Here is a 26,345-nt window from a genome sequence, read left to right on the forward strand (position 1 = left end):
GCAGTGTTTTGTTCTGTTGTACATAGGGTCACTATGAGTTGGAACCAACTCGATGGCATCTAAGAACAACAACAACATAATAGCTATATTTAATATCACTTACTCAAGAATGTTAGACTGCTCTAATGACATAAGTGTTAAACATAATGAATGATCGTATAGTTGTTGTTAACTATTCCTTATTCTTGTCTTCTAGCATTTTATCATTTCTAAAGCTGGAACATCTAATGCTTCTCATGTATTAGAGGTCATGCTTGTTTCTGAATAGCTAAATGTTTTTGCTTCTTAATTCATATACTAGATTACAATCTAAAATATCCATAAAGTTAGATTTCATAAATAAAATTGTATTCTTAAAAGCAAATATTAGCACAATATATTGGAGTCAGCACATCTTGACCAAGGCAAAATGAGGGAAGCTTCACGGACACATCCACACACCTTGAGGAGGGACCAAGTTATTGGGGGTGAAAGCTAGGAACCATGGTCTCAGGGGACATTAGGTCAATTGGCATAACATAATTCATGAGGAAAATGTCTACATCCTACTTGGGTGAGTAGCATCTGGGTCTTAAAGTCCTGTGATCCACCATCTAAGATACGTCCATTGGTCACATTCCCTCTGGAACAAAGGAAAGTGAAGAAAGCCAAAGACAGAAGGAAGCTATTAGTCCAAAGGACTAACTGACCACGACTACCACAGCCTCCACTAGACTGAGCCCAGAAGAACTAGATAGTGCGCAGCTACCACCACTGATGGCTCTGACAGGGTTCACAATAGAGAGTCCCAGACAGAGCAGGAGAAAAATGTAGAACAAAATTCAAATTCACGCACACACACACAAAAGACCAGTGTTACTGGTGTGACAGAGATTAGAAGAACCCCTCCTGTGACTATACCCCTTGACAGCCTGTTGACTTAGAACTGAAACCACTCCCAAAGTCAACCTTTCAGTCAAAGATTAGACAGGCTTATAAAACAAACCTACCACTCTTCTGTCAGTTTGTCCTACTGTGGTGGCTTGCATGTTACTGTGATGCTGGAGGCTATGCCACTGGTATTGCAAATTCCAGCAGGGTCATCCATGGTGGACAGGTTTCAGTGAATCTTCCAGACTAAGACAGACTAGGAAGAAAGACCTGGCGGTCTACTTCTGAAAAAATTGGCCAGTGAAAACCTTCGGAATAGCAGCTAACATTGTCTGATGTAGGGCCAGAAGGTGAGCGCCTCAGGTTGGAAGGCACTCAAGATGGAACTGGGGAAGAGCTGCTACTTCAAAGTAGATTTGACCTTAATAACATGGGTGGAGCCAAGCTTTCAGGACCTTCATTTGCTTATGCAGCAGGACTCAAAATGGGAAGAAACAGCCATTAATAATTGGTGTTGCCTTTGAATTATGGTGTTGACGAAGAATATTGAATATACAGTGGATTGCCAGAAGAATGAACAAATCTGTCTTGGAAAAAGTACAGCCAGAATGCTCCTTAGAAGCCAGAATGGTGAGACTTCTCACATACTCTGTATATGCTATCAGAAAACATGAGTCCCTGGAGAAGGACATCTGCTTGGTAAAGTAGAGGGTCAGTGAAAGAGAGGAAGACCCTCAATGAGATGGATTGACACAGTGCCTGCAACAGTGGGCTCAAACATAGAGCAACGATTGTGAGGATGGCACAGGACTGGGCAGTGTTTCATTATGTTGTACATAGGGTTGCTGTGAGTCAGAACCAACTCGTAGCACCTAACAACATAAAACAAGCAATAACACAAGTGAGGAAGTACTTCATAGTTAAATCAAATATACGAGACCAAATGGGCAACATCTTCCCAACATCAAAAAAGGAATGCAGGAAGGGACAATAAAACTGTACAAATGGATATGTGGAACTTGGGGTGAAAAAGGGGAGAGTGCTGACACATTTTGGGAATTGCAACCAATGTCATAAAACAGTTTGTGTATAAATTTTTAATGAGGTACTAATTTTTGCTATAGACTTTCACCTAAACCACAATAAAATCAAGTAATAAAATTTTTGAAAAAGTTAAAAAAAAAGCAAATCTTTGAAAATATATACATAGTAATAAGATGCAGTATAATATAAGAAGTTGAGAGAAGGGTTTTTAGCATTATTTTGCTTGGGTTCAAATCCTGGCTGTGTCCTTTCTTGGTTTTTGACTCTGGGCAAGTTACTTAACCTTTCTCTCTTTGTTTATTCCTTTGAAAAACAGAGATAAAAATCTATCTTAAAGGTTGTTCTGAGTACTAAAATGAGATAATATCTTTAAGGCCCTAGAATACTTCCTGGTAAATTATGGAAGTACAATATGGAAAATCTAATCACCTGGAATCGGTATAATTCTGTTAAGTGTAGGCATTTGTTTTCTAAATATTGAAGTAAACATTTAGTTTATCTTTGGGTAAGACTACTATGATTTTCTAATGTTTTAAAATAAACGTAAAGTAGCAGGTAAGTTTTGTCCCAATGATTTCATTTATGCTCTTAACAAAAACCTTGGAAAATCACAGGGAAGAATTTAAGGAACTATGTGAAGGAAAAAAAAGGAATGAGTGACTAATTCCCCCACTTATTTATGTAATAACAATTTTAGTTACAAAGAAGGGAACGATTTACTCTTCCTTTGGTTTTTAAGTAAAAGGCAAAATCAGATCTAAAAGATGGATCTTAACAGTTCTATAGCTATTGACAATCTGAACCCTTCTTCATAATCTTGGTGCCTTCCCTCATGCCTGCATGCTCTGCGCTAAGGTGTTCTTTTAAGGGGCTCTGGCCTCCTTGGAAACCGTATGGCGCAGTTCTACTCTGTCCTATAGGGTCGCTATGAGTCGGAATCGACTCGACGCGGCAACGGGTACGGCCCATGCTGTGATACCTTTGACATAGAACCAAAACCACAAACCAAACCCACTGCTATCGACTCCATGACCCCATAGGATTTCCAAGGCTGTAAATTTCTACGGAAGTATATTGCCACATTTTTCTCCCATGGAGCCGGTCGTGGTTTCAAACAGCCGATGTTTCGGTTAATAGTTGACCACCTTAACCACTGTGCCAACAGGGCTCCTTGACATAGAGCAGGGGCACTTAAATGGAACTCGCAGAAAAACCCACTTACCTTTTCCTGAAGGTGTAAGTTAAAAGGAGGGATCCTGTCACCTACCTGCAACTATAACTTTATATCACATTGTTGGCTTCACCCCTTCTCTGTCCCTTTTTTCTCTCCTTTTTTCCTGGAACATAAAGAAATTCCTTCCCTTGCCTCATACAGGGCAGTTTCTTCCACAGTTAAGTGCTCTTGAGAGGGGTAGGATGACTCACTTTCTCCTTCTTATTGCTGGAATATAAAGGGGGAGAGGAGGGCGTGAAACATTGGGAGATGAAATTAGAGAAATAGATGGCAGATTAAGTGTTTGGATTTTATCACATAGGTGGTGGGAAACTATTAAAAGGTGCTAAGAAGGAAGTGATGTGATGAAATTACTTAAAGAAAGATAACTAGATAGCAGTGTGTAAGATGTTCGGGGGACCAGGGTGATGCAGGTGACAAACTGAAGGCAGGGAGACTAGTTTCTAGGCTGTGAATGTTTATGGGAAGTCTAACCCCAAATGTGTTCAGAAGTAATACCATGAGATATAAGAGAAAGAGTTTATATATTTTTCTATTTTAAAAGTAAATTTAATATTTTAAAACCTCATTACTTTAGAGTTCTCACATGAAGTCACATTTTTATAAGTGACTAGTTATCCAAAACAAATTGTCTGACTTACTACAAAGGAGCTAATATATAGAGATATTACAGGTATTTTTCTTAACATACTTTCAGGGCTACTTTTTAGATACATGCAAGTTTAGAATTATTAAATCTTCTCTATTCCTATTTACAATGACTTGTGTTTTAAATTTATAAATGGACTATTAGCAATATGCTAAACCACCATTCCTTTCAATTAGTATTTACATATTTTTTTAACCCCTTTATTTTTATCTTTTTTTGTGTGGTTTTATTTTATATCATTTGTAAATAGAACACGTGTTGCTTTTTTGTGCATTGGAAGGAATTTATAGTCACTTTTTTGTGCCTTAATTACTATAAAATTTATTAAAATTACAGATATGAGTGTAACCATCTTAAGCTTTTAAGATTTATAGATCTTTTTATTAAAAGAGCTTATTTTACTTTTAGATTTATAGATCTTATCAATTGGTTTTTTAAAAAATATATAATAGGAATCATTTTTCCTTAATGTTCAGTGAACTCAGAAATTTAGTAGAATTAAATCTTGTATACCCATCCTTTAAAAAAAAATGAAAAACCGTTGCTGTCAGGCCAATTCCAACTCAAAGTGACCCTGTAGGCCAGAGTAGAACTGCCCCATAGGGTTTCCAAGGAGCAGCTGGTAGATTTGAACTGCTGACCTTTTGGTTAGCAGCCAAGCTCTTAAATCAATGTGCCACCAGGGCTCCTATCCATCATTACTGCATATTTAATTAAATTTCAAACTAATTACAAAATAAAAGTGTGATTCTTTAAAGGACATCAAATTCTTAATAAAGCTGATTTACAAATCTAACAATCTACCAACTTATATAAAAACAAATCTGACTTAAAAACTAAGTAAATCAAATTATCATAAATGTTTCAAGCATTTTAAAAAGATAATCTGTATATAAGTGAAAAAAATTTTTTTTGTATATACAACAGTATAAATGCCACAGCTCAGTAATCACACAACCTATGTATTTACCAATGTAATCACAACTTACACAAAAGTATTAATACAGTAGTTTCAAATTATTTCTTTTCCTAAGAGTAAGAATTCAATCAGTATTCAAGGTAAACAGAAACAGCACTTTACTCTTTCTCCTGTGGCTCAGTTCATAATTTGGGATTCTTGATTGGAGATCTGAGAATGGGACACACCAGTTGCTGTCAAGTCTATTCCAATTCATGATGACTCAGTGTGTTTCAGAGTACAACTGTGCTCTATAGAGTTTTCAATGGCTGCTTTTTTGGTGGGGGGGAGCAGGCCTTTCTTCTGAGGCATCTCTAGGTAGACTGGAACCACCAGCCTTTTAGTTAGGAGCCAAGTGCTTAACTGTTTGTGCTACCCTGGGAATCCCTTTTGTGATGGCTATCTTTTGTTAGTACCTCCTGATCCTGCTCCTCTCTCTACTCAACTCTGTTCCCTGGGATGCTGACTTGTATGGACTATATCAATGGCTCCTGTGCCTTTTGGTTTCCAGGTTGTGGTGTGGGTGGGCAGTGGGAAATAGCAGCAGAAATCAAAGAGAGTGTGAGATGAGGTTGTTTCTATTCAAGGTTGCTAAATGCTGTCCTTCAACAGAAAGTCACCGTTCTTTTCAAGGCCACCCTCTCTAAAAAACTGTCTCTTTTTTGGGTTCCCGGAACTACACTCGTTCCTTTTGTCTAAGGGAGACAATGGCCCTGCTACTAACATGGGTCACTGAAGCTTGTATTTCTCTACACCTTCACTTCTATAAATGTTGTGTGATGTCGAGTTGATTACAACTCAGAGTGACCCTATAGGACAGAGTAGAACTGCCCCCTAGGGTTTCCTAGGCTGTAAACTTTATGGGTGTAGATCGCCAGGTCTTTTCTCCTGAGGTGAGTTCCAACTGCCAGCCTTTTGGTTAGCAGCCAAATGCTTAACCATTTCGCCACCATGGCGCCTTGCTTCTGTAAATAGTCACTTTGTAAATAGTCCCTTTGTGAATAAACCTTCCTCAAGATATCTTAAGTAGAGTATGCCATCTGTTTTCAGCTGGAATCCTAACCAATACACTACGCAGTGTAGTCAGACCTTTCCTGCTGGTTCAGCAGGGCTTTTTGAACCCTGACACTACAGGAATCATAAGTTTGTTTCCATTCTTCCTCCCTTGCCCACCCCCTTTTTGTTTTTTGCTTCTGCTAATCAGTAAAAAAAAAAAAAACACTTTACCTGAGATGATAAGAGCTTTACCACAAGGTTTACTTCATTGCGATGATAATGACTTGCTTTTAAAAACAAATGTGTAATTTCCAATCTTAAGGTCTGATATGCCTTGAGGAAACTTTGAATCCCTTATTTGGGCCAAAAATACACCTCTGTTCACTTTATAATTCATTTTTGTCTTCTCCACCACCATTCTGTATTCACTTTATGATAATCTTATTCATGTTTCTGTTATTGTCTCTACTTAAAAAGTAGCAGTGTCTGTTACCTAGGGCAAATCACTTCTCTGTGCCTTGACTTGTTCTTTATAAATTGGGGATACTCTCCTTCCCTCCTCTCTTCCCTCATTAGTTTCTTATAAACAAGAAAACGTATATGAAAGTATTTTATAAAGTGTTAACAGAGCCCTGGTGACGCAGTGGTTAAGTGTTTGGCTGCTCACCGAAAGGTCAGAGGTTCAAACCCACCAGCAGCTCCACAGGAGAAAGATGCAGCAGTCTACTTCCATAAAAGATTTCCGTCTCGGAAACCCTGTGGGGTAGTTCTGCCCCGCCTGAAGGGTCAGGGTTTCTAATGAGATAAAGCATTATCTAATCTGTTAGTCTGGGACCTTATCATGGTTTTATTTTCTTTTGTCACTGAAATATGAGTGATCAAGAACGATTAAATATAGATAAGTTAAAGTGGGAGCTCTGTGACTCTATTTTCTATTCCATGAATTTTGTCAGCAAATTGTGGTTACAACAGAGCTTGCATATTTTTTTGGATTGCTGCAGTCTAAAATACTTGCCTTTGAGCAAAGAAGGAAAAAAGCTAGGGGGATAATCACATCGTTAAAGTCTTTTGTTCTTTTGTAATCAAATTTGAGTTTATACATTGCCAATTGTATGGTTGTATTTTTGTACCAAAAATAGTAAAGCACTAATTGGTTAAAAAAACTGTAGTTAGTTTTCTGTATCTCACAGATCATTCTTAATCTTTTGTTTTTTTATACTTGTATAAATTTCCATTTTCCTGGCTTAAGACCCAGAAATTCTCTGTCAACCATAGAAAGTACTGAAGAAAAAACAGTGGGAATGAGGAGATGGGCCATAGGTATATTTGTTTGAAATCAAGCTTGCTGTCTGATTATATAGCATATTTTTGTTATTTAAAAGACTCCCTACATACAAATTAAAGGTATGATATATTTTATGGAAAAAAATATGTACTCCTACATTCCGTTTTAGTTCTAATTAATATACTGTCTATATTGTCCTTGGCAATGCTAACACATCCTTTTACATAATTATTGCTGTGCTTTAACATTTGCACTTTATGGTCTTGACTATTTTATATAGAAATATACAGTTATTCCAATTTATTGCCATACTAAGTTTCTTAATATTTCTAATATATTTTAAGCAATTAAACTATCCACTTACGGGACTCTGCCACCCATGCATTAATGTGTTAGAGCTAATTAAATATTTGAATTGCATGTATATTCAGTTGTAACATATTGATGGACAATTATATATATGGATACACAAGCTGCTGATCTTATTCATATGTTATATTGCTTATTGGCTCCATTGTAGGTATAGAAATAGTAAGCTCTGTAGGGTCGCAATGAGTTGGAATCTACAGCAAAGGGTTTGGGTTTTTATAGTGATTTTATAATCTTTATAATAGATTTGGATTTTCAGATTTAAATTTAAAATTCTCCTGTGTATCTGGAAATCCAGACCAAGAAAATGAAATACATATAGAAAAAACTATTTGTTAGGAAATAGTATGGTATTTCAATATACTCCATTATACTCAGAAACCCTGGTGGTGTAGTGGTTAAGTACTACGGGTGCTAACCAAGAGGTCGGGAGTTCGAATCTACCAGGAGCTCCTTGGAAACTCTATGGGGCAGTTCTACTCTGTCCTATAGGGTTGCTATGAGTCAGAATTGACTTGACGGCATTGGGTTTGGTTTTCCATTATACTCAATATAAATATGATTTGAGCATGTGATTCTTGGAGCCCTGGTGGTACAGTGGTTAAGAGCTACAGCTGCTAACCAGAAGGTCGGCTGTTCGAACCCGCCATTTGCAACTTGAAAACACAATGGGGGCAGTTTTACTCCGTCCTATATGGTTGCTTTGAGTCTGAATCAACTTAACAGCAACAGGTTTGGTTTGATGTGATTTTTAAAATATTAAATTTGAGAGCTTTTAGGTAGTATCTAAAATGTTTGATCAAATTAGCTAATATATAACCGTTTTTTAAGTTTACAGGATACACTGATTTATGCTAGCATAAAATCTGATTTCCTTTGGATTCCTTGTTGCTGTTGTTAGATGTCATCAAGTCGGTTCTAACTCATAACAACCCTGTGTACGACAGAATGAAACACTGCCTGGTCCTGTACCATTGTCACAATCATTGCTATGTTTGAGCCCATTGTTGAAGCCAGTGTCAATCCATCTCATTGAGGGTCTTCCTCTTTTTTGCTTACCCTCTACTTTACCAAGCATGATGTCCTTCTTCAGGGATTGGTCTCTCCTGATAACATGTCCAAAGTATGTGAGACGAAGTCTCGTCATCTTTGCTTTTAAGGAGCATTCTGGCTGTACTTCTTCCAAGACAGATTTGTTCGTTCTTCTGACAGTCCATGGTACATTCGGTATTCTTCGCCAACACCGTAATTCAAAGGCATCAATGCTTTGTTCTTCCTTATTCACTGTCCAGCTTTCGCTTGCATGTGAGGTGGTTTAGGTCAGGCACATCTTAATCCTCCAAGTGCCATCTTTGCTTTTTAAAACTTTAAAGAGGTCTTTTGCAGCAGATTTGCCCAGTGCAATACGTCATTTGATTTCTTGACTGCTGCTTCCATGAAATTCCATAAGAATTACAAAAGTACAATTTGTCTAAGTTCTGGTAAACCAGATACTTCAATTTTGGTTTCCAGAACTCATAATTTTCTATGAGAAATTATTTCTGGTTTTCTGGCCAGTACTGAGAACCGTTTTATTGTCTTAACTATTCATAGAGAAATAATGAAAACTCTGGAGTTTTCATGTAAACATAGCTATTAAGGAGTGTTGTCTTTGTTTGCTCTGAGGAAATAAATGTGTAGAAAATTCTTACTGTAAATATGATTATAGCTGTTTCCCAAAGCCAATAAAATAAGTATTTGGTCAGCTAATGAAAAATTCAGTCAGTGCAATTAAGCAGCTAATGTGAAGATATGAATCAGAGTTTCAAAGCTACTAAGTACCACTTACCATCATCGTGTAGGCTCAAGTGCTTTCCCCGTCAAGTCTCGGCAGTGTACTTTCCTATTGAAGGTAAACTTCATTAGGAGTAAGGTTATCTCCAAACCTATAGTTTCCTATTGTGTTTAGAAATGTTTTCTTGAGACACAGGTAGTGATTTCATTAAAAAAAAAAAAAAAAATCCATCTCCTGAGCTAACAATGTGTCATGAAAAGATTTTTATTATGTTAGAGAAGAGTCAGGTAATTTGACCTCTGTCCAGAGCTCTTTACCTGGAAAAAGATAGAGGTTCTTTATTTGAAGGAATTATGACTGTATATATTTTCCTTGCCTTTATTTGGAATAAACCTGAATACAAATTAGATTCCTTATAAGAAACATTTAACAGTATAGGCCCAAACCCTCAGCTTTGGTCATTCTCCTCTATTACCACAAGACATAACAAAGGTGAAGCTTTCCATTGGGGCACTTTCTAAAGTTCCTTTATATACACATATTATACCTTATTCTTTATGAATCAAAATCACATCAGTATTTTTAGTATTTTAACTGTATTGTGGCAGCATATGAAATTTGAATACAAAGACTAATTGGAAATTCTTTTATACAAATATGAATTATCCTTTAATTAGTTCTGCTGAGTACAGCTGGAGAAAATCACACAACTAGCAGACTGGTGCCACTCAGCCACCATTTTGCACACACTCATGGTTGGCTTCTTATTGTACACGATGACTTTCCCAGATCCTCACTCTCCCAATCTTTCCCTCCCAACCTGCTTCCTTCACACTCACAGCATCACATTCCATCTCTTTCACAGAGGAAATATAAGTATCAACATATTCCCTTAAAAGCCATACCCTAACTGTAATCTGTATTTGCACCCTATGTTAACTTCTTCTGTCCATTCTTAGAAGAGGGGCCTGTCTTGCATCTGAGACTGTTCCCTCCATTTGTGTTTCATATCCTACTTTGCTGTTCACCTCAGGGATATTACACTATCAAGTTGGTCCTCATCCTTCCTTCAGATCTCCTCTTCTCCATTAGCATTCTTTGCTCACCACACGAGCATATCCACATATCCCTCTTGAAACAACATACTCACTTCATCAATGCTGAATCTTCCTCTAAATACTGCCCTTTATTCCATATTTGAAGCCAATTTTTAAAAGAAGTCTTATGCTTGCAGTCTCCACAATTTAGCTTTTACTTAGAATCTGATTTTGCTTGTGTTAACATTGACTTCTTTATTACAAAATTTGGTGGATACCTTGTAGTCCTTATCTTATTTTACCTCTCTGTTTTGATTTGAGATACTGCCAAACAACTCTCTTATTCTTCAAACTCAGTTTTTGCTTCTGTGGTACTATTTCCTTTCATTTTTTCTTTCTTTAACTTCTTCTAAATCTTTTTGGCCAGCTCTTCTTCCTCAGTGTACTCCTAAAAGTTGTTATTGTGCACCGTCCTTCCTTGGCCTTTTAATCTCACCCACTAACACTACTTAGTACCTACTACGTGCCATACTCTGTGTTAGGTACTTCTTGTACATCATTCTTAATAATTTATAACAATACTAAACAACTATGTAACTGAGGCCACTATTAAGAGGGCAGTTAGGATTTAGCACCAAATCTGTTTGATTTTAAAGCTGTATTGTGATAATAGTTTTTCAAACTTTTTAAAACAGCAGAAGTGTTTTTTAAAAGCAAAGTCTTACTGTTGTTGGGTAATGTCTAGTCAGTTCCAACTCATGGAGACCCTGTGTACAACAGAACAAAATGCTGCCCGGTCCTGCAGCATCCTCACAATCATTGCTATGTTTAGGCCCATTGTTACAGCTACTGTGTCGATCCATCTCGTTGAAGGTCTTTCTCTTTTTCGCTGACCCGCCACTTTAGCAAGCACGATGTCCTTTTTCAGGGACAGGGGACCCGCCCGATAACATGTCCAAAGTACGTGAGGTAAAGTTTCATTATCCTCGCAGCTAAGGAACATTCTGGCTGTATTTCTTCCAAGTCAGATTTGTTCATTCTTCTGGCGGTCTGTGGTATATTCAGTATTCTCTGCCAACATCATAATTCAAAGGTATCAATTCTTCTTTGGTTTTCCCTATTCATTGTCCAGCTTTCACATTCATATGAGGTGATGGGTCAGGTGCACTTACTTTAGTCTTTACAGTGACGTCTTTGCTTTTTACCACTTTACAGAGGTCATTTGATTTCTTGACTGCAGAGTCCATGGGCATTGATCGTGGATCCAAGTAAAATGATATCCTTAACAACTTCAATCTTTTCCCTGTTTATCATGATGTTGCTTATTGGTCCAGTTGTGAGAATTTTTGTTTCCTTTATGTTGAGGGGTAATCCATACTGAAGGCTGTAGTCTTTGTCTTCATCAGTAAATGCTTCAAGTCCTCTTCACTTTCAGCAAGCAAGGTTGTGTCACCTGTATATTGCAGGTTAATAAGACTTCCTCCAATCCTGATGCCACATTCTTCTTCATATAGTCCAGTTTTTTGGATTATTTGCTCTGCATACAGATTGAATAACTATGGTGAAAAGATACAACCTTGACGCACACCTTTCCTGATTTTCAGCCATACAGTGTCCTCTTGTGTTCAGACGACTGCCTTTTGGTCTATGTACAGGTTTCTTATGAGCACAATTAAGCATTCTGAAATTCCCATCCTTCACAGTGTTGTACATAATTTGTTATGATCCACAGAGTCAAATGTCTTTGCATAGTCAATAAACCACAGGCAAACATCTTTCTGGTGTTCTCTGCTTTCACCCAAGATCCATCTGATATCAGCAGTGCTATCCCTCATTCCATGTCCTCTTCTGAATCAGGCTTGAATATCTGGCAGTTCACTGTCACTGCTGCGTTCAACTGATTTTTTAATTATCTTCAACAAAATTTTACTTGTGTGTGATATTACTGACATTGTTCGATAATATCCATGCTCTGTTGGATCACCTTTCTTTGGAATGGACACAAATATGGATCTCTTCCAGTCATTTGGCCAGATAGCTGTCTTCCAAGTTTCTTGGCATGAATGAGTGAGCATCTGTTGAAATATTTCCATTGGTATTCTGTCAATTCCCGGAGCCCTGTTTTTCACCAATGCCTTCAGTGTAGCGTGGACATCTTCCTTCAGTACCATTGGTTCTTGATCATATGCTACCTCCTGAAATGGTTGAACACCGCCCAATTCTTTTTGGTACAGTGACTCTCTGTATTTTTTCCATCTTCTTTTGATACTTCTGCATTGTTCAGTATTTTGCCCATAGAATCCTTCAGCAGTATTGCAACTCAAGGCCTGATTTTTTCCTCCAGTTCTTTCAGCTTGAGAAATGCAGAGTGTGTTCTTCCTTTTGGTTTTCTAACTCTAGGTCTTTACACATTTCATTATAATACTTTGTTGTCTTCTCAAGCTTCACTTTGAAACCTTCTGTTCAGCTCTTTTACACCTTCATTTCTTCCATTTGCTTTAGCTACTGTATGTACAAGAGCAAGTTCAACGTCTCTTCTGACATCCACTTTGGTCCTTTCTATCTTTCCTGTCTTTTTAATGACCTCTTGCTTTCTTTATGTATGGTGTCCTTGATGTCATCCACAATTTGTCTGGTCTTCTGTTATTGGTGTTCAGTGTGTCAAATCTGTTCCTGAAATAGTCTCTAAATTTGGTGGGTTATACTCAAGGCTTTACTTTGGCTCTCGTGGACTTGTTTTAACTTTCTCCAGCTTCAACTTGAACTTTCATAAGAGGAATTGATGTTTTGGTCTGCAGTCGGCCCCTGGCCTTATTCTGACGGATGATATTGTCTCTTTCCACAGATGCACTTGATTTGATTCCTGTGTATTCCACCTGGTGAGATCCACACATATAGTTGCCGTTTATGTTGTTGAAAAAGGTATTTGCCATGAAGAAGTCATTGGCCTTGAAAAATTCTATCATGTGATCACCAGCATCATTTCTGTCACCAGGGCCATATTTTCCAACTACTGATTGTTCTTCTTTGCTTCCAACTTTCTCATTCTAATCACCAGTAACTGATTGCATGTTTGATTAATTTCAGAGTGCAGTAGTTGGTAAAAATCTTCAATTTCCTCATCTTTGGCATTAGTGGTTGGTGTGTATATTTGACTGGTTTTCCCTGTAGGTATATGGATATTACTGTACTTTAGGATAGATCCTGAAATGTTTTTTGGCGATGAATGTGATGCTGCTATTCCTCTTCAATCTGTCATTTCCAGCATAGTAGACCATATGATTGTCCAATTCAGAATGGCCAGTACTAGTCCATTTCAGCCTAGAATATCGATCTTTATGCATTCTATTTTTGATGACTTCAATTTTCCTAGATTCATATTTTGTACATTCCACATTCTGATTGTTAATGGATATTTGCAGCTGTTTCTTCTCATTTTGAGTCATGCACATCAGCAAATGAAGGTCCTGAAAGCTTCAGTCCATCTACATTATTAAGTTTGACACTACCTTGAAGGGAACCCTGGTGGTACAGTGGTTTAAGCATTTGCCTGCTAACCAAAAAGTCAGCAGTGTGAACTTAGCAGCTGCTCCTTGGAAACCCTATGGGGCAGTTCTGCTCTGTCCCAAAGGGTTACCATGAGTCAGAGTCAACTCGATGGCAACAGATTTTTTTGGTTTACTTTGAGGAGGCAGCTCTTCCCCAGTCGTCTTTTGAGTGGCTTTCAACCTGAGGGGCTTATCTTCCCACACTATCATCAGTGTTCCAATGCTATTCATAAGTTTTTCACTGACCAATTTTTCAGAAGTAGACTGCCTGGTCCTTCTTCCTAGTGTGTCTTTGTCTGGATGCTCTGCTGAAACCTGTCTACTATGGGCGACCCTGCTGGTATTTGAAATTCCAGTGGCATAGCCTCCATCATCATAGCAACACGCAAGCCACCACAGTATGACAAACTGACAGATCAGTGGTACTACACGCTAAAGTATAAAACAGATGAAAACAGAATTAGTATGTTGTGATGGAGATGACAGTTTCAGGGCCCTGACAGCTTGGCACTCCTCCCCATTCTACCCACATGGTGCCCCAAGGCCACTTGCTCAAAACCAGAGGGCTCTGGGGAAGCCATTTAAAAAGGTACAGTGAATGATTTTTGTTAAATCCCGAGCCTGTATTTATTTTCTTTTTTTAAAACTCAGAATTCCAACTGAATCCTGTACATTTCTATCTTTCTACCTGTATGTCTGACAGTTACCTCAGCCTGTATGCCTGATAAGTATCTTAGCTCCTTTTGTCCCAAATGGAACTTATTATCTTCCTTAGAAACCCTATTCCAAGTATTGTATATCCTGTTGTGAAATTTTCTAGCTGAGCTAATCTTCCAAGCCCAAGACCTACTAGTTTTTAAAGATTCTTTCTCTTTTCTATCCTACCCATAATTGAACAGTTAGGGTTCTTAGAGTCATAGCCCCATAGAGGCCCTCATAATCTTTCACATTGCTTCCTTTTTCTTTCTTTTCAAGAAAATTTTAAAATTCAGATTCGATTGCATTAGTAACCTGCTCAAATCTTTTCATGGATCCCCATTATCTATTTTAAAAAATACATAAGACCCGTCAAAAATTAACACTTAGAGCATGCCATGTTCTCTCTGGCCTCCAGCCATTGTACACTCTCCTGTTTCCGAGAATGGTCTCTTTGCCTCTTTATCTACCTGGCAAATTATGGTTCTCCCTTCATGTATCACCTTATTATGCATTAGGTTTTCTGTAAACATTCTCTTGATTTGTCCAGGCTTCGAATTCTTTTATATTTTAAAATTGGTTTATTTTCATGTCTTTCTTCCCAGTAGACTTTGAGGTCCTTTGGGACAAGGGCTGTATTTTTATCTAGCATTTAGCACTGTGCCTGGTAGGTACATAGTAAATGCTCAAGATGTGTTTGTTAAACAGATTTTTTTTTAAGAAGATGTAAATTTTTAACCTATCTGGGTGTCAGGTGCTTTATCTGTTAATGAGACAGTAGGATAAGATGATGTCTAATGTTCCCTTCTGACTTTATTCTGTTACTTTCTATACAAAAGAAAAAAAAGAAAAACCAAACCTGTTGCCATCCGGTTGATTCCGACTCACTTTCTTTACTTGTCCTTTATCCACTATTCTTCTCATCTATTTTACAAAACATTTAAAATTTATTTTCAGTAATAACATGTCAGATTAATTATATTTTTAAAGGGTGGGATTTTATACTTGATATTTATTTTATATTATTCCAAATAAAATTATCCCATTTTCAGTTCCATGAGACATTCATCTTTACAAATGGAAGCCAATTAGGAAAAAACATATCAAGAATCATCTTAGTTTGGACTTTGCTTCTTCTTTACTTTCAGTTGACTCCCTGTGGCAGGTCTAATGCAAAGCATGGTTTGGAGAAAAGAAAACTGTGTGGCTTATTTTATGAACTTTGGAATGTCAGGTGGAAAATGATTTTTCTCTCAAAAGGTAGAAATCAAGAAAACGTAGGGTTTCTTTCTTTTAACTTTTTTCAAGTGATGAAATAATGAATGTAGGTATTTAACTATAAAGATTTTTATAATGTATTGAAGCAGGCTCTGTAAAATTAAACTTTTAAAACATGATTTTGAAAACAAGTCATATGTAACTCATGTCTTTTTGTTTAAAATATTATACAAGCATATGCAGAGTTATAAGACATTGCCAAAAAATGTAGTCTGGAAGTAAAGCAGAATACCGAAAATCATGCTATAATTTTTTAAATAAAAGGAAAATATGTTCTTTACACGTGAAGTTTTTGGTCCAAATGGTATTTAACCAACTAACTGACTAGTCTATTAAAACATTCTATTCCAGAATGTTTTTGTACCATTAATTGCATTAACACATTACTTCTGATAATGGATATAGGTTATTTTTTTCCCAAAGTGATTGCTTTCGGAAGAAAGTACAAGTTTTCTGTAGGTTTAAGTGTTAAAACTGTTTCTTAAAAACTTGAAATTGTTATGCATTAAATCAGAACTCTTGGAGCTTTTTCAGATTTTACAGCTAGAGTCACTTGAGTAGATATTTGAGGATCCTGTTTTCACTTGCTGGAGAATAGAATTTTCCGTAATTAAGAGAAAACATCAGCTATTTTACCCACTTGACTTTGTCTTTGCTTGTTATTATTTGCTTTAGAGATTTATCCAAGTTGTTGACATGATTCAGATTCCAGTGTATGAAAAAGAGCTTTTGAGAAAAAGGTGCTTTGAATGGAAAAATAAATATCTTACAAAATATCTAGCTTCGGGTGTGTCCAGTTCTGTTTGAATTTCTTGTTTTTCTTTGTATTTATAGCTGTATTCTATTATAGCATTATTCTCTTATATATCTGTGAGTATAAAATTGGTTAACACACTGAGAGTTCAGCTAATGAGACAGAGGATGAATTAAAATCTCAAAGCAATTTTCAAATATACCCATTTAAGAAAATATAGATATTTATATTTTAAATAAAATCATTTTATACTATCCATTATACCTCAACTTTCTGTTATTATTGTAGGCATCTTCTAATTTCCAGGAAACCTTCCTATCATCCTCAGTGATTGATGTACAGCTTATCCTCCATTCAACCCTCTGCCATCTTATTCCGCCATAATTTGTAGCGATAACTCTTTTTATATCCTCTTCATTTTCATTTATCACCTTTTATTATGGCCACACTTTGGATATACACCTCAACTAACCAGAATACTGATTTAATTTTTTAAATTCTGTACGCTGTATTTACAAGTTAGGATAAACAGTTAGAAAAAATGATCAATATTTAGTAAGTAGATACTTATCTTGCTATTAAGAAACCTATCTAGTAGGGAATATAGCCATGGTATATACAAGTGTTTTTTTTTTTTTAATATATATATACAAGAGCAGTAGAAATAAAGTGCCTTTTCTGAGGAGAAAATTCAGAGAAGAATTGTGCCTGGCAATCCAAAGTGGCATCATGGAGGAGGTGGCATCTTAAAGTTATTAAATACTTAAATCATAGAGAAGTACAGAGAGTAACAGTGCAAACGGTAAAATGTGCTTGGCTACTAACTGAAAAGTTGGAGGTTGGAGGTTGGAGTCTGCCTAGAGGCACTTCAGAAGAAAGACCTGGAGATCTGCTTCTGAAATACCAGTCATTGAAAACCCTATGAGCGCAGTTCTACTCTGAGACACGTAGGGTTGCTATGATTTGGAATTGACTCCTTGGCAACTGAAACTGGAACCCTGTCACCCAGAATTAACAAATCTGTTTAGAAAAGTCTAAAGATGATTATATGAAGAAGAACAGGGCATTAGGATTGGAGGAAGACTCTAACAACCTGGGATATGCAGTGACACAACCTTACTTGCTGAAACTGAAGAGGACTTGAAGCACTTACTGATTAAGGTCAAAGACCACAGCCTTCAATATGGATTACACCTCAACATAAAGAAAACAAAAGTATACCTCAACATAAAGAGAACAAAAACACACTTCAGCATGAAGAAAACAGAAGTCTTCACAATTGGACCAATAAGCAACATCATGATAAATGGAGAAAAGATTGAAGTTGTCAAGGATTTCATTTTCTTGGATTCACAATCAATGCCCATAGGCTCATTTTTGCTTCTTGGATCCTTCCCATTGGGGTTTAATTTCCTTCTTGCTGAAATATCTTCTTTAGTGGTTCTTTCACATTTTCGTTTTTTTTTTTTTTTAGCTCTGCTCTGTGTGTTTTCCTCACATGTATCTTCCAAATCACTAGTTTTTCCTCTACCTGTTTATAATATACAGCTTAACCTGTCCATTGAGATTTTTATTCCAAGAATTTCTGTTGCCTTAAAAAAGGAAATGCCCGTTCTTTTCATATTGTTTTCTTCTTGACTAATGGGTTTCATCCTTTCTAACGCTGAATATACTTTTAAAGTTTCTTGCAGCTTGCTCTCTTATCCATGGTTTTTGGAACGTTAGTTTTTCCATTGGTTGTGTCTGCTGACTTTTTTTTTTTTTTTATTACTGTGAGCTCCTTTTTAGTGGGAGTTTTCTCATGGGCCTTGGGTTGTGGAAGCATAGTGACATAGGGATTCTCATGTGCTTGTGCCAAACTCTGTTGGTTTCATTGAATCTGGACCAATTTTTATTCTTAATTTATTTGAGCTGGAGTAAGCTTGGGTTTTCTGATTTCTTAAGTGTGATTCCTTCCCCATGCATGACCCTATATGGATTGTAAGCTTTCCTGTGGTTTTCCCCAGGCCAGTGAGCAGAATTTTCCTATCAGTTGTTTCATAGATGGTACAGCATTTTGTAAATCCAGTCTTTATGCAGGGAGCCAATTACAGTTCCAACTCCTTACTTCTGCTAGGACTGACACCTGTCTTCTGTCCCTATATGAGTGTTGAGTCACTGGTACCTAAGGCCTTCTTGAACTTCAGCCTCTGTCCACTGCTCTGATATTGAGTTCCTTTGTAATTTCTGGCACCTGAGAATTTTCTTTTCTTGCTTTTAAATTCAGTGGTTTTATTATTTTTGTTTGCTATAAAGTTTGGGGTTGGATATAGCATTTGTGTGTTGGGGATAGAAGTTTCTGTGTCAGTTCAGAATTGAGTAATTGGCATTCGAACCATAGCTTTGGAAGAAAGGCAATGGTGAGGGTATTCATAAAGCTTTCCAGGATAAAAAAGTAGTACGAACAAAGGTATGGAGTGGGTAGTTATGAGGCTTTAATAGGGAATAACTGAAAACCTTATGGTGACTTTGGCTTAAGTTCAAGGTGTATGGAGATGATTAATGGGAAATATGTTTGGAAAGGTAGGCTAGAATCAAGTATAGTAGGCCTTGAATATCAAGCTACGAAATTTGGACTTTATTTGCAGCAGGGAGCCAATGAATGTCTAGCTGTAAGAGAGGAGTGCAGAGCTTTGCCCCGCTAGAAGGTTAATATGATAACAATGAATAGGTTGAAATGGAGAGAATAGACTGTAGACTGTAGATTAGTTATGAAACTATTAACAGTAGTCTATGAAAGAGGTAATAAAGGCCCAAAATAGACATTGGTAATGAAGAAGATATGGGAGATAGATAGATGCTTCTAGAAGGATACTATGATGCAGGTTTCATACTGGTATGCAGGAGAAAGATGATTCCAAGATGACTCCCAGGAATCTGATGAAACTATTAAGAGAAATCTGACAGATTTGTAAGAAGAGATGAGTTCAGTTGTGAAAATATTACATTTGTAGTGCCAGTGGGATGCCCAAGTATATGAAAATGCTGGACTGTAAGAGAAGAGGACAGGGCAAGAGATAGAGATGTAGGCTTAGCAGAACAGAGATGATAATAGAAGCCATACATTTCAGAGAGATCTTCATGAATAGTGGGGAAGGGAGGAGGTAAGCCAAGAAGAAAACTGGTAATTTAGGGAAAAAAAAGAAGCAGGTAGAAAAAGAGAATTTTGGGAATCATATGCAAAGCAGTAGGAGTATGGCCAGTAGTGTAGTCCGGTGTGGCAGAAGCCAGAGGTGAGAACATTTCAGGGCAGGAGGCTGTTGCCAGAGTTAAAGAGGTGGAGAAAGATGTTGAGGATGAAGACCCAGGAATGGCTATTTGATATTAGTGGGAGTCAAAATACAGGACATGAGAAATGAGGAGAGGCACTGAGAGTAGAAATAACCTAGCGATTTAACTTTTGAAATAAAACTTATTAGAGTATGCATATTTTTTGTGAAATGTAGAGCTATTTATGTATATGTTTGTGTGAATATAAATGTAAGTATTATATTTGTATATATATGTATGTTTGTGGAAACCCTGGTGGCGTAGTGGTTAAGTGTTGGCAGTTCGAACCCGCCAGGCGCTCCTTGGAAACTCTATGGGGCAGTTATACTCTGTCCTATAGGGTCGCTATGAGTCGGAATCGACTCGACTGCACTGGAACTAGGTTATGTATGTTTGTAAACTCTTCCCATTTGTCTTTTAATATGTAAGTATTAACATCTTTGGGTTACTCTGATTCCCCAGGATAAAAGATTAACAAGCAGGACCTCTCTTTATCCTTTGTCTAATTAAAACAAAGCCTCTCTGTCCCAGTTAGATCTTCATAATTGGGGGTCCAGTGAAAGGGAAATGAGAGAAGGTAGCATTGTTATTGTTGGAATAGATTTGGGAATAGACAGGAAGTTTGCAGGGTAGGGAAGGATAGATATATAGTAATTGTTATTACAAGATGCTGTCCAGTTGGCTCTGGGGCTCATGGCAACCCCATGTACAACAGAACAAAATGAACGAAACGTTGCCTGGTCCTATACTATCTTCATGATCTTTGATATGGTCAAGTCCATTGTTGTGGGTACTGTGTTTTTTGAGTGTCTTCTAACCTAGGGAGCTCTAGCACTATTCTATTGTGATCCAGAGGATTTGTATTGGCTGATTTTAGAAAGTAAATCACCAGGCCTTTCTTCCTGGTCTGTCTTAGTCTGGAAGCTCCACTGAAACCTGTCCACCATGGATAACTGCTGGTATTTTGAAATACTGGTGGCATAGCTCCCAGCATCACAGCAACCCAAAACACACAAGCTACCACAGTACAACAGACTGACAGAAAAGCACTTTGGGAATTTGGTGAAAGCAAACTTTGTGAAAACATACTTTCTATTAATAGCATCAAAGAGAAGGTGTAGTGTGGACAGGGACACTAAACTTTAGTGAATGCCTGTTCTGTGCCAGGTACTTTACATACAGTTAATCTGAAAAAGCCTACAAGGTATTATCTTCCCCCTCTTACAGACAGGGAAACTGTGGTGTGAGAAATAAAAATACTTTCTAAACTCAGGTTAGTGATTGGTCAGGGAGGGTTTCAAACCCAAATGTATGTTTCCAAAGCCTTTGTCCTTTCTCCTAAACCATTTTATATATTTATGTGGTTGATACAAAAAGGAAATGGTACAGGGGAAAAAACTGAGGTTGTTTATATTTAATTTAGAGAGTTTGCAGTCAGCAGAAAACCATACCAATGGGGAGGGCTTTCCTTCTGCAAGCCTAGGAGGGTGCTTAACTCACTACCATTGGATGGAGAGGGGATTTGAATGTGGTTTCTCCATATAAACTGTTACCTTAATATTAGCCACAAAGAACTCAGTATGTTTCACTTTGGAAAAGAAGTAAAAATCTGCAGCATTATTGTGGAAAAACTTCCAGATTGCCAGGGTTTTGATTGAAGTCCCATTGACCACTTAACTGATTTCATCTGCCGCTTTGTTTTGCTGCTTTGGTAGATCAGTTTTTAACAACTGATCGCTACTTTTTGTTGTTGTTAGATGCTGTCCAGTCAATTTCTGACTCACAGAGACCCCATGTGACAGAGTAGAACTGCCCCATAGGGTTTTCAAGACTGTAATCTTTACGGGAACAGATCATCAGGTCTTTCTCCCATGGAATGACTGGGTGGGTTTGAGCCACCAACCTTTTGGTTAGCAGCTGAGTGCTTAACCACTGCGCTACCAAGGCTCCTTAATCAGTACTTAGATGTGCCGTTTAGATGTGTAATCTCTAGTCAAAGCGTTCTTTACAAATATATCTTACAAACTACCGCCTTTCCCATTTTAAATTAATGTATTGATCTTGTATGGAAACCAGAAAGTCCACTAAAACAGTAGAAGGAATGTATGAATGGAACATATGTGGTGCAGTGGTTAAGCGCTTGGCTGCTAACCGAAGGGTCAGTGGTTTGAACCCACCAGCCACTCTGAGGGAGAAAGATGTGGCATTCTGCTTCTGTGAAGATTACAGCCATGGAAACCCAGTGGGTTTCCTATAGGATCTTCTTTGTCCTATAGGATTGCTCTGAGTCAGAATCAACTTAATGGCAACAGTTTTTTTTGTTTTGTTTTGTTTTGGGATAAATGATAATTAACACGAACTATTATTGTATAAATGGAATCATAGTAGCTGTAAGTGATAATATTGGCTGAAAGCAAGGCCAACTAAGAATGGTTCAGACAGTATTTCCATTGCAGATTACTGGCTGGAGTAATAGCATCTATAGCTGTGACTGCTCTGTGTACTCCTTTTTTTAAATAAAATATTTCATGTATAGAATATATATGTATATATATAAAACCAAACCAAACCAGCTGCTGTTGAGTCGATTCTGACTTGACTTATGGTGACTCCATAGGATATTTAAGGCTGTGACCTTTTTGGAAGCAGATCACCAGGCCTGTCTTCTGAGGTGCTTCAGGGTGAGTTCAAGCCACCAACCTTTTAGTTAGTAGTTGTCTTAGTTATCTAGTGCTATTTTAACAGAAATACCACAAGTGGATGGCTTTAACAAAGAGAAATTTATTATCTCACAGTCTAGTAGGCTAGAAGTCCGAATTCAGGGCATCAGCTCCAGGGGAAGGATTTCTCTCTGTGTCGGACCTGGAGGAAGGTCCTCGTCCTCAATCTTCCCCTGGTCAGGGAGCTCCTCAGGTGCAGAGACCCTGGGTCCAAAGGATACGCTCTGCTCCCGGTACTGCTTTCTTGGTGATATGAGGTCTCCATCTCTCTCTTCTCACTTCTCTATTTTATATCTCAAGAGACTGGCTTAAGACACAATCTAATCTTGTAGATCTCATCAACATAACTGCCGATAATTCACCTCATTAACGTCATAGTGACAGGATTTACAACACGTAGGAAAATCACATCAGATGACAAAATGGTAGACAGTTGCACAGTACTGGGAATCATGACCTAGCCAAATTGATACACATATTTTTGGGGGACACAATTCAATCCATGACAGTAGTCAACTGCTTAACTGTTTGCACCATCCAGGGACTCCAGGAAAAATATATATAGCATACATATTTTACAGAGTAAGAAAATAGCTGAATTGTTTCCATTCTCATTGCTTCTCCCTCCTCTACTCTTTCATGTCCTGTATTTTGAATTCTACTCATTAACCTGGGGATGGAGCATAATGAAAGCCTTTGAAGCCCCCTGTTTATATTCCTTTTCCCCCTACTTGTGTTCCCACCTCACCCCTAGAGGTACTCATACTGAATTGGGTGATTATCATTCCCTTGCTTTTCTTTAACTTTGCCACACATCTATATAGAATGTTTAATTTTGTATGCTCAGAACTTCATATAAATGGATCCATGTTGTAACATATTCTGTGACTTGTTTCTGGCTAGCATTGTTGCTGTGTTAGAGCTGCAGCTCATTTATTTTCACTGTTGTGTAGTATCCCATTGTATAAATAATAATAGTTTATCTCTTCTCCTGTCAGTGGACATTCGTTTTTTTTTTCCCCTATGAGAAATAATGCGGTGGTAAATACTGTGAATAGGTCCCTTGGATCCCCTAGGTAAAGAAATATAATAGGTTTTCCCATCCCTGTGTCTGCTATTATGATCTCCTCAAATTACAAGAAGGGGTCAGCCACAAGTAGCACGTTCTAATTCCTTTCCAAGTGGCTTTGCAAGTCTGGGGAAAGAGAGTGTATGAAGTATTGGCAGGGGGTGATAGCATTTGACACTTCAGAATATCTTAACTTCTCTTGTCAGACAGATCATTACATGTTCTTTAGACTTTTGTCTAAAGCCCTCCTCTTTTCTCATTCTGGCCCCTCTCCCTAGATATTAGCATCTACTCTTATGGTTTTAAATACCATCTAAATGCTGATCACTCCCAAATTGATATCTTCATTTCATACCTCTTTTCTTAGCACATATATATCCAGCTGCCACTCTGCATCTCCATTTGTGTGTCTCCCTTTACACTCAAATCTAAAATTAAACTACTGATCCCTCCCTTCTCTCTGCCCCCAACCCAGTTTGTTCCTGCTCCAGTTTTCCATTGTCTCTGTGAAAGCATCTTCCATGTTCCACATGGCTGGATAGCTGGAGGTCAACCTTGACACAACTTTCTCCCTTCCCCCTCCCCGGCCCCCATATCCAATCACTCCTATAAATTCTCTCTCATAAATATCTCTTAAACCAGTACTTCTCTTCATATCCACTGCCCCCACCCTAATCCATGGCACCATTGTCTTAAACCTAGACTAGAGAAACAGTCTCCTAAGGAGCTTTTCTGAATCAACCCCTGCTTTTCTCTAATCCATTGTGCAGCCAAAGTGGTCTATTTAAATTATCAGTGGCTTCTCGTTGCCCTTTGGATAAAATTTGCAGTTCTTACAATTTCCTTTAAAGTTCTTTGTATACTTTCTGTGTAGATTTCTATCCTTATCCTGAGTTGGAGCCTCCTTTACCTTTATTCTCCTTGCCACTTCACACATGCTGCTCCCTCTGCCAGGATAGCTCCTCTTCTACCCTTGTCTTGCTAGCTAATTCTTCCTCATCCTTCAGGCCTAAGCTTAACTATCATTTCCTTACAGATGCCTTTTCTGATCTCTTTGTTTGTATTGGCTTCCTTTTTTATCCATTCACAGAGCCCTTTCTCATTCATAATACTCATTATTTAACAATTTTCTTCTCTGATGGGTTAAACTTCAAGAGGACACGGAGTCTTTGCTCTCTGCTTTATTATCAGGGCTGCTTCAATACCTGGCACATAGTAGGCATTCAGTAATTTTTTTATCTTTTATTTTTTTAGGAATGAATGAGCTGCGTACATCTGAATTTCTACACTTTGTCTGGTCCACCATTGTGGAAACATTACTCGTCCTGCCTTTATAAAGATATGGTGAAACTTCTGGCATATGTCTGTTACCAGCATGGTGTTCAGAGGAAAGAATTACATTAGGCCAACCAGAATCAGGCACTAGATTTGTTAAGAACTTTATAAAAGAAATTAAGGAACTAGAAAATTTATTTTTATAATATCTACTGTGTTTTCACAGAAATGGTTCTTGTCTCTCACTGGGTTGCACAAAATCTACGCCGTCGTATGATTTGTTATTTTTTAATTTTTCATGATCCCCACTCCACACCAATGTGGTTATTTTCCTGAATTAAACTCAGAGGAATGAGTATCATAATGCTTTAAGAATCAGTGAGTAAAAAAGCATTATTTATACCATTTTTTCTTCTTAGTCACATCTAAGCATATAGGAACAGTACCAAAATTAACCAAACAGAATAATCTGCTGCTGAGATAAACATCTTCTGAGTTTGAGAAGTATATTTAAGATTTATCAAAAATCATTTGGTCTATTCGCTGCTTTTATTATCTGTTTTTATGATTCTATCCAAGTTCAACTTATAGTATCCGATTCTTGAGCTATTCCTGTGTTTCTGTGCATCATATGGACAAAATCTATTCTTAGAGGCCTATCAGTTGAGATATCCAGCACTACCAACAATATTGTTGATAGAATATGTTACACTCCAATAGGTATATCCTCTGTGTGTTTGTAGTTCACACTCAAATCAAGGAAGTATTTGTTTCATTATGTAATTACATTAATTTTCAGTAATGGCTACTCTATCCTAAATACACAGTGTGTCTCTTTATAAATTTTGCACAGTTTACTTCAGTTGTAATTTAGAAAGGCTTACTTAAGCAGTCTGTATGCAGTTGTACACTTGGATACCATGTGGCTTTTAATTTCCAAATTTGAGCTTTGGTGTTGAGATGATCTCAATTTCTGGCATAATTGTTCACTCTGTTCTCAAGTGTGCTAGTATAAATCTGGAATCAGCTTTAATACTTAGTTTATTCAAGTTGTACTCTCACTTGCTGGCTAGATAGTAAAGTTGTGAAGAGTAACATCATGAGTGTTTGTGGAAGTTTGTTGTATTTTCAGCTGGAGTTCATAAAGCCGTGTGTTTTTATAACCAGAATTATGGACAGAGTTCTGACTTACAGTGCCTTTCCCCGTGCATCTTAGAACATATTATTATCCATTTCCCTCTGTAGACAGTTTTTCTGTTATTCTGACATTGTGACTAGGTGAGGACACCTGAACACTAAACTTAGTTTTCAGAATGTTTGTTTTTTAGTAATAGCTGTTTGAGAATACTATTATTCTGATGATTTTTAAATCTTGTTGAGATAGACTTTCTGTGGTTAATGTAAATCTTTTATAGCTTTGGCCAGTTTTCTTATAAGAGCTCTTGGTCTTGACTTGCTGAGATCAGCTGGCTGATCTCTC

At 37.5% G+C, this 26,345-nt stretch overlaps 1 protein-coding gene across 2 annotated transcripts in view; it reads left to right on the forward strand.

The window, feature by feature from the left end:
- The window catches only part of MNAT1 (MNAT1 component of CDK activating kinase), a 243,804-nt gene that overhangs the window by 209,943 nt on the left and 7,516 nt on the right, over nucleotides 1-26,345 (forward strand). The window contains exon 8 of one of the 2 annotated variants that reach the window (XM_049899322.1): nucleotides 13,062-13,240. The exons of the other annotated variant lie outside the window; for it this stretch is intronic. Coding sequence (XP_049755279.1) covers nucleotides 13,062-13,071 — 10 coding nt within the window. The 3' untranslated portion in view covers nucleotides 13,072-13,240. Of the gene's footprint in view, nucleotides 1-13,061; nucleotides 13,241-26,345 lie in introns of those variants that run through there. 2 annotated transcript variants of the gene reach the window in all.

Source organism: Elephas maximus, chromosome 10 (genome assembly GCF_024166365.1).
Source record: "Elephas maximus indicus isolate mEleMax1 chromosome 10, mEleMax1 primary haplotype, whole genome shotgun sequence".
Lineage (NCBI taxonomy): Eukaryota > Metazoa > Chordata > Mammalia > Proboscidea > Elephantidae > Elephas > Elephas maximus.